This window comes from Ascaphus truei, chromosome 15 (genome assembly GCF_040206685.1).
Source record: "Ascaphus truei isolate aAscTru1 chromosome 15, aAscTru1.hap1, whole genome shotgun sequence".
In the NCBI taxonomy this organism is placed as follows: Eukaryota; Metazoa; Chordata; class Amphibia; order Anura; family Ascaphidae; genus Ascaphus; species Ascaphus truei.
This window is the reverse complement of record NC_134497.1, coordinates 14,652,267-14,671,524: the sequence shown is the minus strand read 5'-3', so window position 1 is coordinate 14,671,524 and position 19,258 is coordinate 14,652,267. Positions and strand designations below refer to the sequence as shown.

General features: G+C 47.8%; 2 protein-coding genes across 3 annotated transcripts in view; one reads left to right on the top strand and one right to left on the bottom strand.

The window, feature by feature from the left end:
- Positions 1 to 1,207: 1,207 nt before the first annotated feature.
- Positions 1,208 to 19,258, top strand: part of FAM110A (family with sequence similarity 110 member A) — a 190,522-nt gene continuing 172,471 nt past the window's right edge. Inside the window, exon 1 of one of the 2 annotated variants that reach the window (XR_012788181.1) lies at positions 1,208 to 1,313. The gene's annotated coding sequence lies outside the window, so the exon portion shown is untranslated. The remainder of the gene's footprint in view (positions 1,314 to 19,258) is intronic. The other variant, XM_075571716.1, reaches the window with a different exon arrangement.
- Positions 10,210 to 18,016, bottom strand: TCF15 (transcription factor 15). Its single transcript, XM_075571720.1, has 2 exons — positions 17,279 to 18,016; positions 10,210 to 10,738 (listed from the first exon to the last, which is right to left on the bottom strand). Exons 1-2 carry the CDS (start codon positions 17,753 to 17,755, stop codon positions 10,664 to 10,666), a joined length of 552 nt encoding a protein of 183 aa, XP_075427835.1. The 5' UTR covers positions 17,756 to 18,016; the 3' UTR covers positions 10,210 to 10,663.

Here is a 19,258-nt window from a genome sequence, read left to right as displayed (position 1 = left end):
CCCCCCCTGCAAGGTCCCAGTTAGCATGGCTCCGCGATGTCAAATGGCGCTGCGTTGCTATGACAACGGGACGTCATGTGACCGCAGGCGCTGTGTCAATTGCCATGACAACAGGATGCCTTATGGCGCTGAGGCGGCGCCTGTCGCCCCGTGGTCATGGCAACGGGACGCCGCGCTGCGTCCCGTTGTCATGGCAACCGGATGCAGCGTGATGCCGTGAGGTCGCGTAGCAGCCCGTTGTCATGGCAACGCGGTGCAGAGCCATGTTGACAGGGACCCTGCACGGGGAGATGCCGAGGTCGACGCATCTGCTGCCGCCGCCGCTGCCCAGAGATTTTTTCAGGTAAACCCGTTGCCCGGAGACACGTGGCCAAAACCCGTAGTCTTCGGGTCAAACCCAGAGTGGTGGCATCAATGACATAAACCTGAGTGACGTACAAGTAAGGACAGACAAGTACACACAGATACACAAAGCAATGAGGGCCCTGCTCCTGAGAGTTTATAATCTATAGCAGGAGTGGCCAACTTCATTCCTCAAGGGCCACCAACAGGTCAGGTTTTAAGGATATCCCTGCTTCAGCACAGTTGGCTCAATCAGTGGCTCAGTCATTTCCCACTAATATGCCATTTTGTTTGGCTGAGTGATCTCGGTGCCCGGAGGTGACGTCCGTGTGACAACCCAGACCGCACCATCTGATCACGTTACCACCTAGGAACATTCTCTGAGCGACTCGGGAGACGTATTTACTGAGGTGCAGACAAACACGCGCTCCTGTGCAATGTTTTTATTGGCATTTAAACGGAACGTCCATCTTTATTTTATAACTGTTAATTCTCTGTATTAGCTCTACTGTCCCCTCAATGTTTGGGGTCATTAGTATGGCTTCTGTGTATACACCCCAGTGCTGGCGTTACATCCGGGCCCTTCAGCAGTAGATGGATTAGGATTCTCTAACATGATGTATGAGGACGTGTTCTGTGCATAGCGCCGTTCGCTGATTGGTTCAGTGCTTAAAGCAACATTTCTAATTGGCTCGGGGGTTCCTACCTTAACCCGTCCCCGGGGGGGATAAAAAAGGCGGGAAGGAACGGAGGGCTCTGATTGGTCCGTGTAATATAGCGGACTTCTCTCTGATTGGTCACTTTTGCTGATCGCCTTGTCGGTTGGTTGTTGGCGCACGCCGCGTGGCTCCCTGACGTGTGACGTTTTGAGCGGGAGGGATGAGGACCGATGTTGCCGATCCGAACCACTTACACCGTAAAGTCCCGGGATCAGGCTGCTGACGGACGGCTTTGGTCTGCTGGTATTCACGGTACAAAAAGCAACACGGGCCCATGAATCGTCCCGGGTGACAGTCTCACTCATTGGGGGGCACACTCACTTACGCGGCAACGGTCTCACTCACCGGGAGGGGGAGCCAGCCAGCCTCATTCACTTAGGGACAGTCATTCACTGGAGGAGGGGCAGTCTCATTCATTGGAAGGTAGTCTCAGTCTTTGGGGACTGTCTCGTTTGTAAGCAGTCCTACTTATTTGAGGGCAGTCTCACCCATTGGGGGAAGTCTAGTTAATTGAAAGGCAGTCTCAATGGGGACGGGGCAGTCAATGGGGGGGGGGGGGGGGGCAGTCAATGGGGGGGGGGGGGGGGGGCAGTCAATGGGGGGGGCAGTCAATGGGGGGGGGGCAGTCAATGGGGGGGGGGGCAGTCTCTCTCAATGGGGGGGCAGTCTCTCAATGGGGGGAGAGTCTCTCAATGGGGGGGGGGGCAGTCTCTCTAAATGGGAATCTCTCAATGGGGGTTGTCTCTCGATGGAGTTGGCGGTCTCTCAATGGGGGACAGTCATTTGGGGGGGGGGGGTAGACTCGCTCATTGGAGAGTTGTGATATACCATCTCATTGCATACAGTTTAGATAGATGTAATTCCCCTCAAAGTAACTGTCTTACTCATTTCTATGTTGGGAAAAATGAATCACTTCTTGTTGTGTTCACTGGATTCAAGCGGATGATCTTGTCCTGTTTATCTGTTTGACTAACGACGGCACCATAATTACCATACAAAGGAACAAAACAATGTCTTTTAGTCATAAGGTCTATCGTGAAACATAGTAAAACCGTCAACCCTTTGTTCACCATGAAAATGTTAAAGATGGTACAAATTTAAGTGCATATACTTGTCCTATTTTTAGAAAAGGTTTCGGTTACATTTACCCTATTTAATTTGCCTTTAGTTTACTTTCGTCCTTGGTTGGACTGGTCCATTACATATTGTTTTCAATTACTCTAGGTAGGGGAGAGATCATTAACATTGAATGTCGGCATTATTCTAACATTACCAATAAGTGTGTTGGACATAACTGTCCATCAGAGGATCTAACTCTGGGCAATTAGTTGACTAGCAGCCAATCACCAGGATTTTTCCTGTCTGGTTACCCGGCAGCAGACCCTATAACCTCCTCCCCCTTCCTTATTTACCTGTCCCTATAACCTCCTTCCCCCTTATTTACCTGCCCCTATAACCTGCCCCTTATTTACATGTCCCTATAACCTCCCCCTTCCTTATTTACCTGTCCCTATAACCTCCCCCTTCCTTATTTACCTGTCCCTATAACCTCCCCCTTCCTTATTTACCTGTCCCTATAACTTCCCCCTTCCTTATTTACCTGTCCCTATAACCTCCCCCTTCCTTATTTACCTGTCCCTATAACCTCCCCCTTCCTTATTTACCTGTCCCTATAACCTCCCCCTTCCTTATTTACCTGTCCCTATAACCTCCCTCCCCCTTATTTACCTGTCCCTATAACCTCCTCCCCCTTCCTTATTTACCTGTCCCTATAACCTCCTCCCCCTTATTTACCTGTCCCTGTAAACTCCTCCTCCTTATTTACCTGTCCCTATAACCTCCTCCTCCTTATTTACCTGTCCCTATAACCTCCCCCTTCCTTATTTACCTGTCCCTATAACCTCCTCCTCCTTATTTACCTGTCCCTATAACCTCCCCCTTCCTTATTTACCTGTCCCTATAAACTCCTCCTCCTTATTTACCTGTCCCTATTACCTCCCTCCGTATTTACCTGTCCCTATAACCTCCCTCTCCCTTTTTTTATACGGCTCTATAAGCTTCTCCCTTTCCCTTATTTATCCGGCTCTATAACCTCCTCCCTTTCCCTTATTTAGCCGGCTCTATAACCTCCTCCCTTTCCCTTATTTATCCGGCTCTATAACCTCCTCCCTTTCCCTTATTTAGCCAGCAATGATTGCCTCCAACATTATCAAGACTCAGACTGTGCTGGTTAGGTTAAAGGCTGAACAAATCCCTTATATACCGTACCGGGCTGCCTGTTAAGTTAGACTGAACAAGATATATATACAGCACTAGCTGAGAGACCCGGCGTTGCCCGGGATATAAATGCGTAATAGGTAGTATTATTTATAAATCGTGGAACAATAGATGAGTATTTGTTGGAAAGGTTGGATAATAATGTTGAAAAGAAAGATGGAATAAAATGTAATACGATGTTGTATAAAAATGGTTTATTGTAAACACACCACAGTACAATGTATATTGGAGGGGAGGGGAAGGTGGGGGTGGAGGGGAGGTGAAGGTGGAGGGGAGGTGAAGCGGGGGTGGAGGGGAGGTGAAGCGGGGGTGGGGGGGGAGGTGAAGCGGGGGTGGGGGGGGAGGTGAAGCGGGGGTGGGGGGGGAGGTGAAGCGGGGGTGGGGGGGGAGGTGAAGCGGGGGTGGGGGGGGAGGTGAAGCGGGGGTGGAGGGGAGGTGAAGGGGGGTTGGAGGGGAGGTGAAGGGGGGGTGGAGGGGAGGTGAAGCGGGGGTGGGGGGGAGGTGAAGCGGGGGTGGAGCGGAGGTGAAGGGGGGGTGGAGGGGAGGTGAAGGGGGGTTGGAGGGGAGGTGAAGCGGGGGTGGGGGGGAGGTGAAGCGGGGGTGGAGGGGAGGTGAAGGGGGGTTGGAGGGGAGGTGAAGGGGGGTTGGAGGGGATGTGAAGGGGGGGTAAACGGGGGCTGGAGGGGAGATGAAGGGGGGGGTGGAGGGGAGGTGAAGGGGGGGGTGGAGGGGAGGTGAAGGGGGGGTGGAGGGGAGGTGAAGCGGGGGTGGAGGGGAGGTGAAGCGGGGGTGGAGGGGAGGTGAAGCGGGGGTGGAGGGGAGGTGAAGCGGGGGTGGAGGGGAGGTTGGAGGGGTGGTGAAGCGGGGGTGGAGGGGAGGTGAAGCGGGGGTGGAGGGGAGGTGAAGCAGGGGTGGAGGGGAGGTGAAGGGGGGTTGGAGGGGAGGTGAAGGGGGGTTGGAGGGGAGGTGAAGGGGGGGGTGGAGGGGAGGTGAAGGGGGGGGGGTGGAGGGGAGGGGGTGGAGAGGAGGGGGTGGTGAAGGGGGGTGGAGGGGGGGTGGAGGGGTGTGGAGGGGGGGGAGGTGGAGGGGATCTGGAAGGGAGGGGAAGTGTAGTGAGGGGTGGGTGAGGGGAGGTGAAGGCCGCTCACTCATCCGTCCGGCAGCTCCCACGTGGATCTGAGGCGGGAGGCAGCGTGTTGTGGCCGCTCCCCCGCTGTGTCCCGGGAGCTCGCTCGCTCCGCTTCCCCGCTGACTGTAGCGGCGCCGGGGGGGGGGGGTGTGTATCGGGGAGACACTGACAGTGGATCCGCTGACACTGGAGGGGAGGGGGGTTGGAGGGGGGGTGAAGGGGGGTTGGAGGAGGGGTGGAGGGGAGGTGAAGGAGGGGTGAGGGGTGGGTGAAGGGGGGTGAGGGGAGGTGAAGGCCGCTCACTCACCCGTCCGGCAGCTCACACGTGGAGGGGGGGGGGGGGTGAAAGCGCGGGAAACAGGGAGAGGCGGAGCCTCTGGGACCGGTGGGGAAGAGAGCGGGAGATGTGCTGCTAACACTGTGAGCCCCGCTAATGTATGTAACACCCCCCCGTGTGTGTGTGTGTGTGTGACAGTGTGTGTGTGTGTGTGTGTGACAGTGTGTGTGTGTGTGTGACAGTGTGTGTGTGACAGTGTGTGTGTGTATATATATATATCTATATACACAGTATATCGGGTTAGGGCTGCGCATTCCCATGTGTATATAATAGTATAGATATGTGTGTGTGTGTGTGTGTGTGTGTGTATAGTGGTGTGTGTGTGTGTGTGTGTATAGTGGTGTGTGTGTGTGTGTGTGTGTGTGTGTGTCCCCTTCACTCCGCCTCAGGCCAATGAGAGGTGTGCGGGGGCGGGCGGCCCAAGGGAGCAATCTCATTGGCCTGGCCCAAGGTCCAATGAGATTGCCGCTAGGGACACGGGGAGGGACACAGGGAGACACATACAGACCCGGACACATAGGACACTTTCAGAAATATATAGTAGATACACAGTGTGCGTGTGTGCGTGCGTGTGTGCGTGTGCCTGGTGGAGGTCCAGTAAAGGAGAGACAGCACACAGATGTTTAAAGTTCAAGAAGTGTATTAGACATACAGGGCACCGCAACATGTGTGTGCTGTCTCTCCTTCACTGGACCTCTACCTGGTAATTATATATGTGTGTGTGAGTGTGTGTGTATATATAGATAGATAGATAAGATACAATACGATACGATAAGGGACAGCACGCAGGTAAGTAAATCATGAATTTTCATGACCGAAACGTCGTTTTTTGTCTTCTATCAAATATAGAAAATTCATGATTTACTTACCTGCGTGCTGTCCCTTGATGAGTTACTTACTTGCGTGCTGTCCCTTGATGAGTTACTTACCTGCGTGCTGTCCCTTGATGAGTTACTTACCTGCGTGCTGTCCCTTGATGAGTTACTTACCTGCGTGCTGTCCCTTGATGAGTTACTTACCTGCGTGCTGTCCCTTGATGAGTTACTTACTTGCGTGCTGTCCCTTGATGAGTTACTTACCTGCGTGCTGTCCCTTGATGAGTTACTTACCTGCGTGCTGTCCCAAAACTTATTTACTTGCAAATGGTGTGCCGGCTGTGCATTGGATTATATATATATATATATATATATATATAATATAATAATATGACGTTTCGGTCCCACACTGGGACCTTTCATAAGATAAACATGCCAAGTGAAAAACCTCAAACTAAATACCCCTGTGCGTGCAACTAAGGACCAAAAAGGCGGCAAACATGTCGCTACAAGTTGCACCACTAGAGACCAACCCACATGTGTGCAAACCAAAACGTATCAAAGTGTTTGCTATAATAATAAGAAAACATTTTGACGAGAAATTAAAAGTAACAGGTCAACGATATCCCATCTCATAAGATTATTTGTTTATATGGCTAAACAAATAATACAATGATGTGTATACATAAAAAATTAATAAATTCACATAAGAAAAAAATGTGTGAAAAGTAAAAGCAGAATACATCTACTTAGTGTGTGTGTTTTGTGGCTGATTGGGATGCATAATTATAAATGTGTCTAAGTCCAGGACATGGTATCTATTTATATCTATTCAGGTACAGCAAATAGAAGTACCACTTTTGGTAACATTTGCATGTCTCAGACAGGTCTGTAACCCTGCTATTCCCTATTATCTCTTAGCATACAGTGCTTCCACTGCAGCCAGGGATTCTGGGAAATGACATGCAAATCAGCACACTGTCACACTTTATTTCTTATCCGTTTTAACACGGACCCCTATAAGTTTATGCCGGCCGCAGTACACAGCGTTTCAGCACAGGCTGGGTTACAGAAGTGCAGAGCCAGTAACCTACTCACAGACCTTGGCATAAGGTTATAGGGTTCCAAGTCAAAGTGGATAAGGCTGAGTCTCCACTGGCGCTGAGCGCGCTCATGCTTGGAGAACGCTCAAAGCATGAGCGCCGGGTGTCCTGCATGTACGGGGTGGGGGGGCATTGCGGGTAGTTGAGTGCGCGGGTAAGTATAGTTTTTTGTTTACTTAAGCGCCGAGCGCACAGCGTGAGCGGGGACTTACATATAGCTATATATGTAAGTAACCGCCGCAAGCGCCGCCCGCTCAGCGCTAACGGGGACGCAGCCTAAGAACTAACTAAAGAGTGACACACTGCTCATTCGCATGTCATTACCCAGAATCCCCGCTGCAGTGGAAGCTTTGTTTGCTAAGCGATAATGGGAAAAGACAGGGTTACAAACCTGTCTGGGACAAGCAAATGCACCACAAGTGCTGTTTTTATTTACTGAACACTGTACGGTGGGTTTTTTTAAAATTATTTTTTACTCAACATAACTTTTTCATCTTTTGTTATATTTGTTAATGCAATTATTTAAATTTATCATCAAACACACAAGCAGAGTGAATAAAAACTTGCTATTGTTGACTACCAGTACACATGCTGTAGTATCGGGTAATAGGTATAGAATCCATTGCAGAACACTCTGAACCCCATATTAATACTATATGCACATGTTATATTTATCTATATGTATCCATATGTGCAGACCAGAGGCCCCACGCGCTTCCCGAAGGCATTTAAATTAAGTGCCGGGGGAGCTGCAGGGCCTCTGTAAACCTTTACTTACCTTGGCTCCGGCGGCTTCCTTTCTGCGTCGCCATGGCAACGTGAGGTCATGTGATGTCACGTTGCTATGGCAACGTGACGTCATGGCGCAGGTAAGTGGGGGCTAGGGGTGGTGCGGGAGTGAGGGGACCACCGGCAGGGGGGCGCAGGGAAAAATGTTTGCGCCCCCCCTGTGTTAGATAATCTGTTTCAATATGCCAAAGGATATATTAGTGACAGATCTAGCCCTAGAAAAATGTGCGCATAGCAGAAATCAAATAATATGAGCTTTCACTGACATGTTATCTTGAACGTTGATTTATCTTATTTTGCAATTGTTTTATGATATCTATGTGCACCTACTAATGTACCAGTTATGATATGGTTTTGATTTAGACTGTGTACGTTAGGATATATATATTTTTCTGATTTTTTTCCCCTCCCGTTTGTCTTTTTTATATTATTTTGGAATAATTTAGAGGTTTTCAAATGTTTCGGAATGGAGATGGGTTATAGTTGACGCTGCTTATGTGTTTTTCATTATTTCTTATATATATATTGGACCAGCCCAGATAACATTCCAATAGACACTGTTTATAGTATAGCTTTTGCTTGCTTCATTCATTGTAACACCGCCGGAAGAAGAGATCAGTGTATCTCGAAAGCTCGCACAAATAAAAGCATTTCGTTAGCCACAGAACGGTATCATCTATTTATTTTTTGATTATTGAAGCTCGGCTAACATGGTACTGATACCTCTACATATAGTGATATATATATATATATATATATATATATATATATATATATATATATATATATATATATATATATATATATATATATATATATATATATATATATATAAAAAATCACACTCAGTTGGCACACTGTAAACAAATGAAAAATGCTGATGCTTGTCCCATATGCACATGTAAAAAGTAGATTTTACCAGATTGGAGTCCGGAAAAAACGAGACAGCACACAGTCCAGTAGTTCCAATGAAGCTGTATTCAGAGTAACATGGCACCACCTCCAACGTTTCGATCACACAAGCGTGACCTTCCTCAGGGACGTGCACGTTTACTCTGAATACAGCTTCATTGGAACTACTGGACTGTGCTGTCTCGTTTTTTCCGGACTCCAATCTGGTAAAATCTACTTTATGTATATGTATATGTATGTGTGTGTGTGTGTGTATATACAGTATATATAACTGAAATAGCTGTGTTTGTCCAGTTGCGATAGTAATGTGTGTGTGTGTGTGTGTGTGTGCGCGCGCAGAATAAATAAGTTCTTCAGTATTAAGTGATACCTTTTTTATTTGGACTAACAATTTATGTCATAGGACAAGCTTTCGCGAGTTCTCCTCTTCCTCAGGTCAGCATCTGTGGCTAAAACAGAGGTTTGGGAGACCAAAAAACAGCAGAGATGTACTGTAGATAAGGTATGTACTGTAGATAAGGTATGTCCTGTAGATACCTTATCTACAGTACATCTCTGTTTTTTTTTTCTTTTCTTCCTGCTCTCCCAAACCTCTGTTTTAGCCACAGATTCCTTTGTTAATCAGTATTGCTGACCTGAGGAAGAGAGGAGAACTCGCGAAAGCTTGTCCTATGACATAAATTGTTAGTCCAAATAAAAAAGGTATCACCTAATACTGAAAAACTCATTTATTCTGCACTATTGCAACTGGACTAACATGGGTATTTCCTGTGTGTGTGTGTGTGTGTGTGTGTGTGTGTGTGTGTGTGTGTGTGTGTGTGTGTGTGTGTGTGTGTGTGTGTGTGTGTATATATATATATATATATATATATATATATATATATATATATATATATATATATATATATATATATATATATATATATATATATATATATATATATATATATATATATATATATATATATATATATATATAGTGTTCAACAAAACATTTGCACGCCCGGGTTCACTTGCTGGTTGTCTTGAGAAAGGTCTCAGTGTGGGACCGATGCGTCCTCCTCTGAATAACTCACTAGTTCATTCATTTGTACAGCGCGTGCTGCTTTCCATTTGTGTGCGTACTGTATAGTTTACAGTATACTGTAGTTTCAAAACTAAACCTGTCTCACACAGCGGCCGATGTCCTGTTAGTCCCGGGCCTAAGGCGGCAAAATTTGGGGGTGGGAAAATGCCCGCCCCCATATACTTTTGCCGCGCTATCGGGCCTGATGGAAAGTCATTTCCCTGTTGCATTCGCCTCCCTACCTGCCGTCCTCCTTTTGAACACACACACACACACACTCACTCACTCACTCCACTGAAAATAGTGTCTTAAGTGGTAGCTTGAGTGTTGTGTGATGGGAACATGTCATATGTGATGTTATTTGTGATGTCATATGTGATGTCATATGTGATGTCATTTGTGAATTGTATCGAAACATAGACACATAAAGGGGCTGAATTATAAAGGAAGACCAGTCCCAGGTTTTAGGAATAAGCAATGCATTTGAAAACGGATGTGAATGCACATAACTCGATATGAATTGGAAATACACTGGTTATACCAAACATGTCTATTTAGATTTGGAATTCTCCCTCCAATGTATAATGTGTAATATGGACACACTGTTAGTCCTTTGTGTGGCTGCTAGCCACGTGCACTTCGGTATAATTTATGGATTGTACATGTTAATCAGAAAGACAACCAGTTTTATTTTTAAATCTGCTGAATTGAAAATGGTTAAAAAAAAAAAAATTGGCAACTTTTTGCAATAATCTTATTTTTTTTTAATTAAAATCTATAAATTTGCTGAACTTTTGTACAAATATTTACTTCAAGGAGTCTTGATCCAAGGGTCAGCGGACCCAGAGCTTTTGTGTCCCATATGAAGTCCAGCTCCACAAAGGGAGAGATACAGACAGTGGTTAACACAAAAATAAGGGTGTGTGTTGTCTTTCTTCCCATTGCGAGCCAGGGGCTTTACGCTCCATTGAGAAGCCAAATCCTTTGGGTCTCTTTGGGGCCCCCCGGTATCATCCAGTTCTAAGTTTGCCATGATTTTGTGGTGTCTTTAGAAATATTACATCTCACCGCTGGCTGGGCCTCTTATCCTCCTTTCCGCTTGCGTAGAACATGAAGACTTTGCGTCCTGTCATCTCTTCCAATCCATGTGGCATCCTCCCAGGCCCTTCACTGATCACCGTTGTGGAATGCGCATTGTGTTCAGTCCTCTGACCTTCAGGCAGTTGCCCCCGTGCTCCCTCCGCGCGCTCTGCAAAGGAAAGAGGAATGTAACCAAGGAAGCTCATCCAATAACAGCTTGGGTACCGTTTGGTTCCCCACATCTGGAATGCATAGGATATGGCATAAAGCAGCAGCACCCCAAAATATCACTCCCATTTCTATTCCAATGTTTTGACCTTCACTCTAAGGCCCGCGCTTATAGTGCCCGGCGATGGCGACGAGTGACGTCACCCGTCGCCGCGAGCGAAAGTTGTATTTCGCTTTGCGGCGGCGGCGTGGGCGACCAGGCTACTGATTGGTTCAGGGGCTGTCACATGAGGCGACAGCCCCTGAAAAATCAAATATTTACGGCTACCAAAAATCGTGTCGCCCCGTCGTTTTGTCGCCGTCACGCTTACTATAAGCGCTTGCACCTGCGACAATGCATTTGTTTTCAGGCGACGTCGCCGGCACTATAAGCATGGCCAAGGGGTCTTCCTCTACAGAGAGGGTCAAAACCATGGACAGATAATTTTGAGTGATAAACGTGCATGATATTTTTATCATTTTGTGAGTGCAGCTGCTTTATTATCCCATATTTTATACATGTGATTTCCAGGGATTTCAGCAATCCCATTGCAGTATAAGCACCCCCTACTGATCATTCCTTGTTGTTTTCAATATTCCAAAATATTTTTACCTTTTTGAGCACCAGTCAACCACAACTGGAACATTGTCGCTTCACACTGTATAATCTCGCGCTACAAGGCTGAGTCCCCTGTGCCGCTGACCGCGCTCATGCTTGGAGAGCGGTGACGTCACCAACTCTCCAAACATGAGCAACGGGTGTCTGCGTTATTTTGCAAGTGCGCGCGGGGGGGGGGGTGGGTGGCCAAGCTGAGCGCGGTTCAACGTCAATTTTCTTTGTTTACGCAAGCGTCAAGTGTGGGTGAGCATCCGTGCCTGTGCACGAGCGCTCCGTGTGAGCGGGGACATAAAAATTTAAATTGGCAGAAGCAACCTCACCAAGCACCGCGCGGTCAGCGCGGTCAGCGGCACATGGGACTCAGCCTAAGACTCATGGTAATATTTTTCCCTGACGGTACATATTTTTCTTAGATCATTAAAGCAGCTAAATGTGAAATCTTATGGTTTTCCTTATAAATCTGTTCTGTAGTATTAGATAATAGTGACTGTTTTTTTTAAATGATTTAAATTTAACTTTTAGTGCTATTTTTAATGAGTTTTAATGTTTTGCATGCTTTGACGTCTCTAGCAGGTTTTATCCCACCTCCACAGCAGTGCAAGATCTTTGCAACACTTTCCTGTTTGTGATAATTTGTTGCCAATATTTCCAGCAGTTTGGGCTATAAACTGTAACAATAGTCAATGTTACCTTCAGTATTAAGATACAGTACATTGTAGCTACTGAGTGACACCGACTGAATGAATGACTGGAACTAAAAGCGGCCATTTAGATAGACACACAATCAGGATTTTTACAGATTTATAACGTGACCACCAAACGATTGCCAGTGTAGGTAAGAATTTAGAATTATACATTGTCACATGCTTTACATATTAAAATAAGGAAGAAATAAAGAGGGAGACTGTAGTTGCTGCTTTAAGATACCTTTTTTTTGTGTGTATAATTTACCGGGGCTCAGAAATTGATGCAAATAGCTTCATATGTTTGCAGATACTTTACGTTAACAATTTTTTAGTAAAGGCAGGTCTAATATTCTAGGCATTGCATTTAAAAAAAACTGGAAAATCTGCCCTGACATTGAATTATAAATAAAACCTCTGTAGCACATTTAAGACCCACCTTAAGACACACTTGCTTAAAGACCCATATGAGTAGCACCGTGGCTAATACTATACACCTGATACATAAAGCTTGGCCCCCTGCAGACGCACTTACCAGAATTCCCTCCTGTCTCTGTACGTTCCTCCTACCTACCAATTAGATTGTAAGCTCTTCGGAGCAGGGACTCCTCTTCCGAAATGCTACATTTATGTCTGAAGCACTTATTCCCATGACCTGTTATTTGTAGTATTTGTTATTTATATGATTTTCACATGTATTACTACTGTGAAGCGCTGCGTATATTAATGGCGCTATATAAATAAAGACATACATACATAACACATGTTCACATTGCACCGTTTCTTATCTAATTCCCTTTATTCCTTAACTGTATTATTTAAAAAAAGGCATTCTGTAAAGGAGAAAGGGAAGACGCCTTTAGTAACAAGATTGAATGAAATCTGAAATTACTTTCATCAAATTTGAAATGACTACTTAAACATGTTTAATACTATAATTTTTGGGGCTTTTTCTGTAAAATGAAAAGTTTTAACTGCATTTACCAAAAAGCCCACACTGTGTACCAGAATTGTACTATAAATATCACATATATATATATATATATATATATATACTAGCTGAGAGACCCGGCGTTGCCCGGGATGTAATGTTCCCGTTCCTCTCTCTCCTCCCCCCTCTCTCTGTTTGTCCCCCATTCACATCAATCCAGTCCCCCCCCTCCCTCCCTCCTTTACAGCTTCATGTAGCGTGTGTGCGTCAGTCACTGTGTGTTTGCTCGCGCGTCAGTGAGTCTGAGGCAGAAACACAAACACACACAGACTGACTGACGCACACACAGTCAGTGTGTGCCTCAGTCAGTGTGTGCGTGCGTCAGTCAGGCTTTGTGTGCGCGTCAGTCAGTGTGTGCGTGCGTGCGGCAGTCAGTCAGTGTGTGCGCGCGGGGCGTCAAAGGCAGGGGGGGGCGTCAAAGGGAGGGGGGGGGCGTCAAAGGGAGGGGGGGGGGCGTCAAAGGGAGGGGGGGGGGCGTCAAAGGGAGGGGGGGTGGCGTCAAAGGGAGGGGGGGGGCGTCAAAGGGAGGGGGGGGGGCGTCAAAGGGAGGGGGGGGGGGCGTCAAAGGGAGGGGGGGGGCAGTGGACAGGAGGGGGGGGCAGTGGACAGGAGGGGGGGGCAGTGGACAGGAGGGGGGGGCAGTGGACAGGAGGGGGGGGCAGTGGACAGGAGGGGGGGGCAGTGGACAGGAGGGGGGGGGCAGTGGACAGGAGGGGGGGGGGCAGTGGACAGGAGGGGGGGGGCAGTGGACAGGAGGGGGGGGCAGTGGACAGGAGGGGGGGGCAGTGGACAGGAGGGGGGGGGCAGTGGACAGGAGGGGGGGGCAGTGGACAGGAGGGGGGGGGCAGTGGACAGGAGGGGGGGGCAGTGGACAGGAGGGGGGGGGGCAGTGGACAGGAGGGGGGGGGGCAGTGGACAGGAGGGGGGGGGCAGTGGACAGGAGGGGGGGGGCAGTGGACAGGAGGGGGGGGCAGTGGACAGGAGGGGGGGGGCAGTGGACAGGAGGGAGGGGGCAGTGGACAGGAGGGGGGGGGGCAGTGGACAGGAGGGGGGGGCAGTGGACAGGAGGGGGGACAGGAGGGGGGACGCAGTGGACAGGAGGGGGGACGCAGTGGACAGGAGGGGGGGGCAGTGGACAGGAGGGGGGGCAGTGGACAGGAGGGGGGGGCAGTGGACAGGAGGGGGGGGCAGTGGACAGGAGGGGGGGGCAGTGGACAGGAGGGGGGGGCAGTGGACAGGAGGGGGGGCAGTGGACAGGAGGGGGGGGCAGTGGACAGGAGGGGGGACAGGAGGGGGGACGCAGTGGACAGGAGGGGGGGGCAGTGGACAGGAGGGGGGGGCAGTGGATAGGAGGGGGGGGCAGTGGATAGGAGGGGGGGGCAGTGGACAGTGACACACACACACACACACACACACACACACACACACACACACACACACACACACACACACACACACACACACACACACCTCAGTTGATGCGCCCTTTCTTTAGTTTCGTTTGGCGCCGGAGGTGGGGAGCGACACCTACCTGTACTTCCGGGCGCCGCCACCGTCTGACTCGGCGCCGCGAGGGAGGAAGGGGGTCCGCCATCTTACGCGCCGCGTGGCAGCTGCGGGAAGCGAGGTGATTTGGAGCGGGGAGGGGGGAGAGGTGATTTGGAGCGGGGAGAGGTGATTTGGAGCGGGGAGAGGTGATTTGGAGCGGGGAGAGGTGATGCCGCTGGGGAGGGGGAAGAGGTGATGCCGCTGGGGAGGGGGAAGAGGTGATGCCGCTGGGGAGGGGGAAGAGGTGATGCCGCTGGGGAGGGGGAAGAGGTGATGCCGCTGGGGAGGGGGAAGAGGTGATGCCGCTGGGGAGGGGGAAGAGGTGATGCCGCTGGGGAGGGGGAAAAGGTGATTTGGAGAGGGGAGAGAGGTGTGTGTGTGTGTGTGTGTGTGTGTGTGTGTGTGTGTGTGTGTGTGTGTGTGTGTGTGTGTGTGTGTGTGTGTGTGTGTGTGTGTGTGTGTGTGTCCGCCTCAGGCCAATGAGATGTGTGGGGGGCGGGCCAAGGGGGTGGTGTGAGTGTGTGAGGCCAATGAGAGGTGTGCGGGGGCGGGCGGGCCAAGGGACCAATGAGATTGCCGCTAGGGACACCGGACATCCAGCAGGCAGGCATGCATGCATGCAGGCAGGCAGGCAAACATACAGTGCTTTCACTAATATAGTATAAGATATATATATATATATATATATATATATATATAATATTTACAGTACAATTCTGGTACACAATGTGGGCATTATATATATATATCTATATATCTATATATCTCATGCATTACCAGCAATAAAGATGGCAAGAAAGATACAGCACTCAGTAAGTAATCAAATTAAATATATTTGATATATGACACACAGGTTCTGTGTGTCATATATCAAATATATCTTTTAGTGCTGTCTCCTTGCCATGTTCATTGCTGGGAACGTATGCTCTATTTTCTTACACATACACATACAGATACACATACAGATATACACACACACATATATATATATATTATACACACACACACACACACACACACACACACACACACACACACACACACACACACACACACATACACACACACATTCTTTTCATGTGTGATGATACACAGATTATGGGTGTAAGTTATTTCTGTTCATTTTAATCTTACAGACTTTCTCATTAAAGCTTGCATAGCACAGGCAGCTTGTCAGAGGGTACCAGTAAATATCACGATAACCCTTTCACTGCCACAGAGACCCCTCTAACAGGGAAAGAGTTAATCATTACAGGATTTGAGATAAAGTGACGACGAGGAGATCCTCACTGTACTACAGGAAGATGAGGAAGGTTTTTGTTTTTTAGGAATGACTTGTGGGAAGAGAAAAGGACTCTTAAGGAATTGGGTGCAGGTGTATGCAGCACACAGGCACAAGAAGATACAAGGTGGGGGCGGAAGATAATAAACTTTAGAAAGATTGGATTTTGTAAAGCTATAAATTAGGAGTGATGTTAAAATGATGAAATTGTGAGACTTGACTTGTGCTCATAAACGTTCGTGATCAAATGTAGTGAACGATCTATTGATTCTAGCTTCTGTGTAAAGGCCCTACATGATGTAGAAATTTAAGCCGCCAATAAAGCTTACGATCAATATATCATGCAATGTTACCATTTCACCTGTGCAAGCATTTTATCCTTTCATACGTGGTAGGTTTTTATGTGACGAGCAATGCAGATAACAGAAAATGAAAACGCTTAAATATTTTTGTTCAATCAAATTTCCCATGTGTTATTTCAGTGTCATTACACGTGTGAGATCACAGCTTTGTTAATCATTTTGATTTTGGGGGAGAGAAATAAAACGTTGTCTGGTTGGAAGTAGCAGGATTGCTGAGTTTGGACGTACAATGAACAGTTCCTTTTGTTCATACTGTACCGGGGTAAATAAGTGAACACTTCAAAAGTTTAAGCAAACAACGTCTGCAGAGCTACTGAGACAACACATCTGTAACACATATGCTTACAGTTTAATTACTTTGCTACCATCTAATGCAGTGTTCTTCAACTGGGGCTCCCTGCAATTTTCAGGTCATTAGAAAATTGTACCAAATACAGAACAATTTACAATGCATCTGATCTCAGATGCGCTATTGTATGTCTTTATTTATATAGCACCATTTAATGTACATGGCGCTTCACAGTAGTAATACACATGGTAATCATATAAATAACAAATATAAATAACAGGTCATGAGAATAAGTGCTTCAGACATAGAAGTAACATTAAGGAAGAGAAGTCCCTGCTCCGAGGAGCTTACAGTCTAATTGGTAGGTAGGGAGAACGTACAGTGACAGTAGGAGGGAATTCTGGTAAGTGCGTCTGCAGGGGGCCAAGCTTTTTTTAATCATGTGTCCAGTATTATCCACAGTGGTATTCATATGCTATTAGAGAGGGTTGGGGTTCCTTACAATGCATCTGATCTCAGATGCGCTATTAGAGAGGATTGGGGGTTCCACAGAATTTCACTTATGGTTCCTTAAGCAAAAAAAAGTTGGAAACCACTTCTAATGTCAGACTCTTGAACACATAATCCCGATGTTATCATATACGCCCTAAAAGAGATAAGATAGATGGTAGGCAGCACGTGTTACCCTGGCACGCCATTTACAGCTAATGCAAGAACGGAAGACTTACCCCCTTCCTCTGGTTGCTAAGGCAGAAGGTGCAGATGCTGCGTGGCAGCTTGCCATCTGTTTCTTCTTTTGGTCGGTATACTGTACTGAAACAGGGCTGCCCATCCTCACACCCTTCCCCCAGCAGCAGGACGTTGGCCAGGTGGGAGATGTAGCTGGATGCCAAGCGCAGTGTTTCTATCTTGGAGAGCTTCCTGTCCACCGGTTCCGTGGGTATAAGAGTGCGCAGGGCAGTGAACGCCGTGTTGACGCTTTGGGTACGGTCTCTCTCCCTGGCATTGGCTGCTTGTCTCTGCTTCACCACCACCACCTGCCCGGCTTTCCTGGGCACCTTCCGCCTCTTCGCCGAACTTTCGTAGCAGCCGAACGATTGGTCCGAAGCGTCGCTCCCACTGTGATTCTCCTCATCCTCCGATAACATGCTGACGTCCGGATAAATCACATGTGCCGTCATGGGTCGTAACATGGCGAAAGCCATCTCTTGTGACAATCCAAGTGGCGTCTCTGCTGTTAATCAGCTAGGCGGTTGCAACTATGTTATTAATTTTCTGCGGCGGTATCTACTTTCGAGATGTAATATCTCTAATTACCGTCTCCAATGATTGCAGTTCCTCAGTGCTACAGATCAGAAAGAGGCCTGATGGATCTCAGAGCCTGCGCTTCTGCATTTAACTCTGCTGATGTCTTCACAGCTGTTCCTGTAGCTTCTCCCCTTCTGCAAGAAAGTGGGAGTTACTTTATGCTCTGGTGGCTCTTTAGGGATCTCTATATATAATCCATGGGAGGGGCTACTGGCTGCAAGCAGACACTTAACAGCAAATGGCACTTCTGGGCTTTCCCTGCCTTCTGCTTTTAAATACACGTTCTAGTCGTCTGCAGATTTCTGCCTCTACTTGTGTGAATAGAAGACACAACACTTCTATAAAGAGATGAAACACAGCCTGGTCAACCTGCTTGGTTATAGGTTGAGTAGATATAGGTGCATTCCCCTTTGGTATGCTGTTTTCTAGCCAAGTTGCTGTCCCCACTGGCAACCATGGGGTTAAATTGGAGGTAGCTTTATAGAAGCGACCACATTAGCCTTGGGCTGAGATTGTAGTAGGGCCACGTCGGAGCGCATGGCGTCTGAGGCGACGGCGGTGCGGACGCGTCACAAGGCTGATTCACCCTCATTGGCTGGACCGCTGACGTGACGCGGCTGCAGCGCAAAAAAAGACAAAAAAAAAAATCTGTCTTTTCAAAAATCTGCCGCGCGAGCGTTCTGCATCGCTAGCGCGGTCGCGCACACTATGGACGGCCTCATAGGGAAGAGGTATGATGTTCTCGCCGTGCGCGCGCACACGTCTGCGCAGTTGCGAGCACTATAATCTCAGCTTTAGAGTTTGTGTTGCCGCAGGTTTAGCTGGTCCCTGGTGTGTGCGAGGCTTAGGGAACACAAGTGAAAAAACTGCGTCTCGCCAGTCTTGTTTAAAAAAAAGAAATTTGCTTTTTTTTTTTTTTTTATTTACCGTGCTAACTTTTCGGGGTGTAAACCACATCGGGACAAGGTGCTGGGAGTACTGTTTCAATAGGGTTATTTGTGAGCATCTTCACAAAAACAGAAGTAAATAAGGGAGGTGTCATTGCAGCCACCCGAGGAGCCACTCTGCATTCCCTGCACTCAACTAATCGTGAACATCCCAATCGTTTTATTTTCTGTATAACTGTGTTTATGCATTTTTTTTTTAAACTATGCAAAAATGAGCTTGTTAATATCACTGACATGGATGTAAGGCAGTTGAAGAGTTGGAAATGAAATATAGTGATGTAATATATCAACATCCTGTTACTGCTTCTCTCCCGGGGACTCCAGCACTGCTGTCTCTCCCTCACATGCTCGGGTCTTCCTACCTTGCACTGACTGGCCCACTTACTGACCTTGTGAGACTTTGGGGCCACCCATCCTTAACACATGTGTGCTGGGCCGCCAGCCGTAACGTTT

Coding starts and splice junctions, on each gene's coding strand:
- TCF15 (XM_075571720.1), bottom strand. CDS start 17,755: ATGGCTTTCGCCATGTTACGACCCATGACGGCACATGTGATTTATCCG. Junction 10,739..17,278: donor TTAGCAACCAGAGGAAGGGG/GTAAGTCTTCCG, acceptor TTTCCTTTGCAG/AGCGCGCGGAGGGAGCACGG.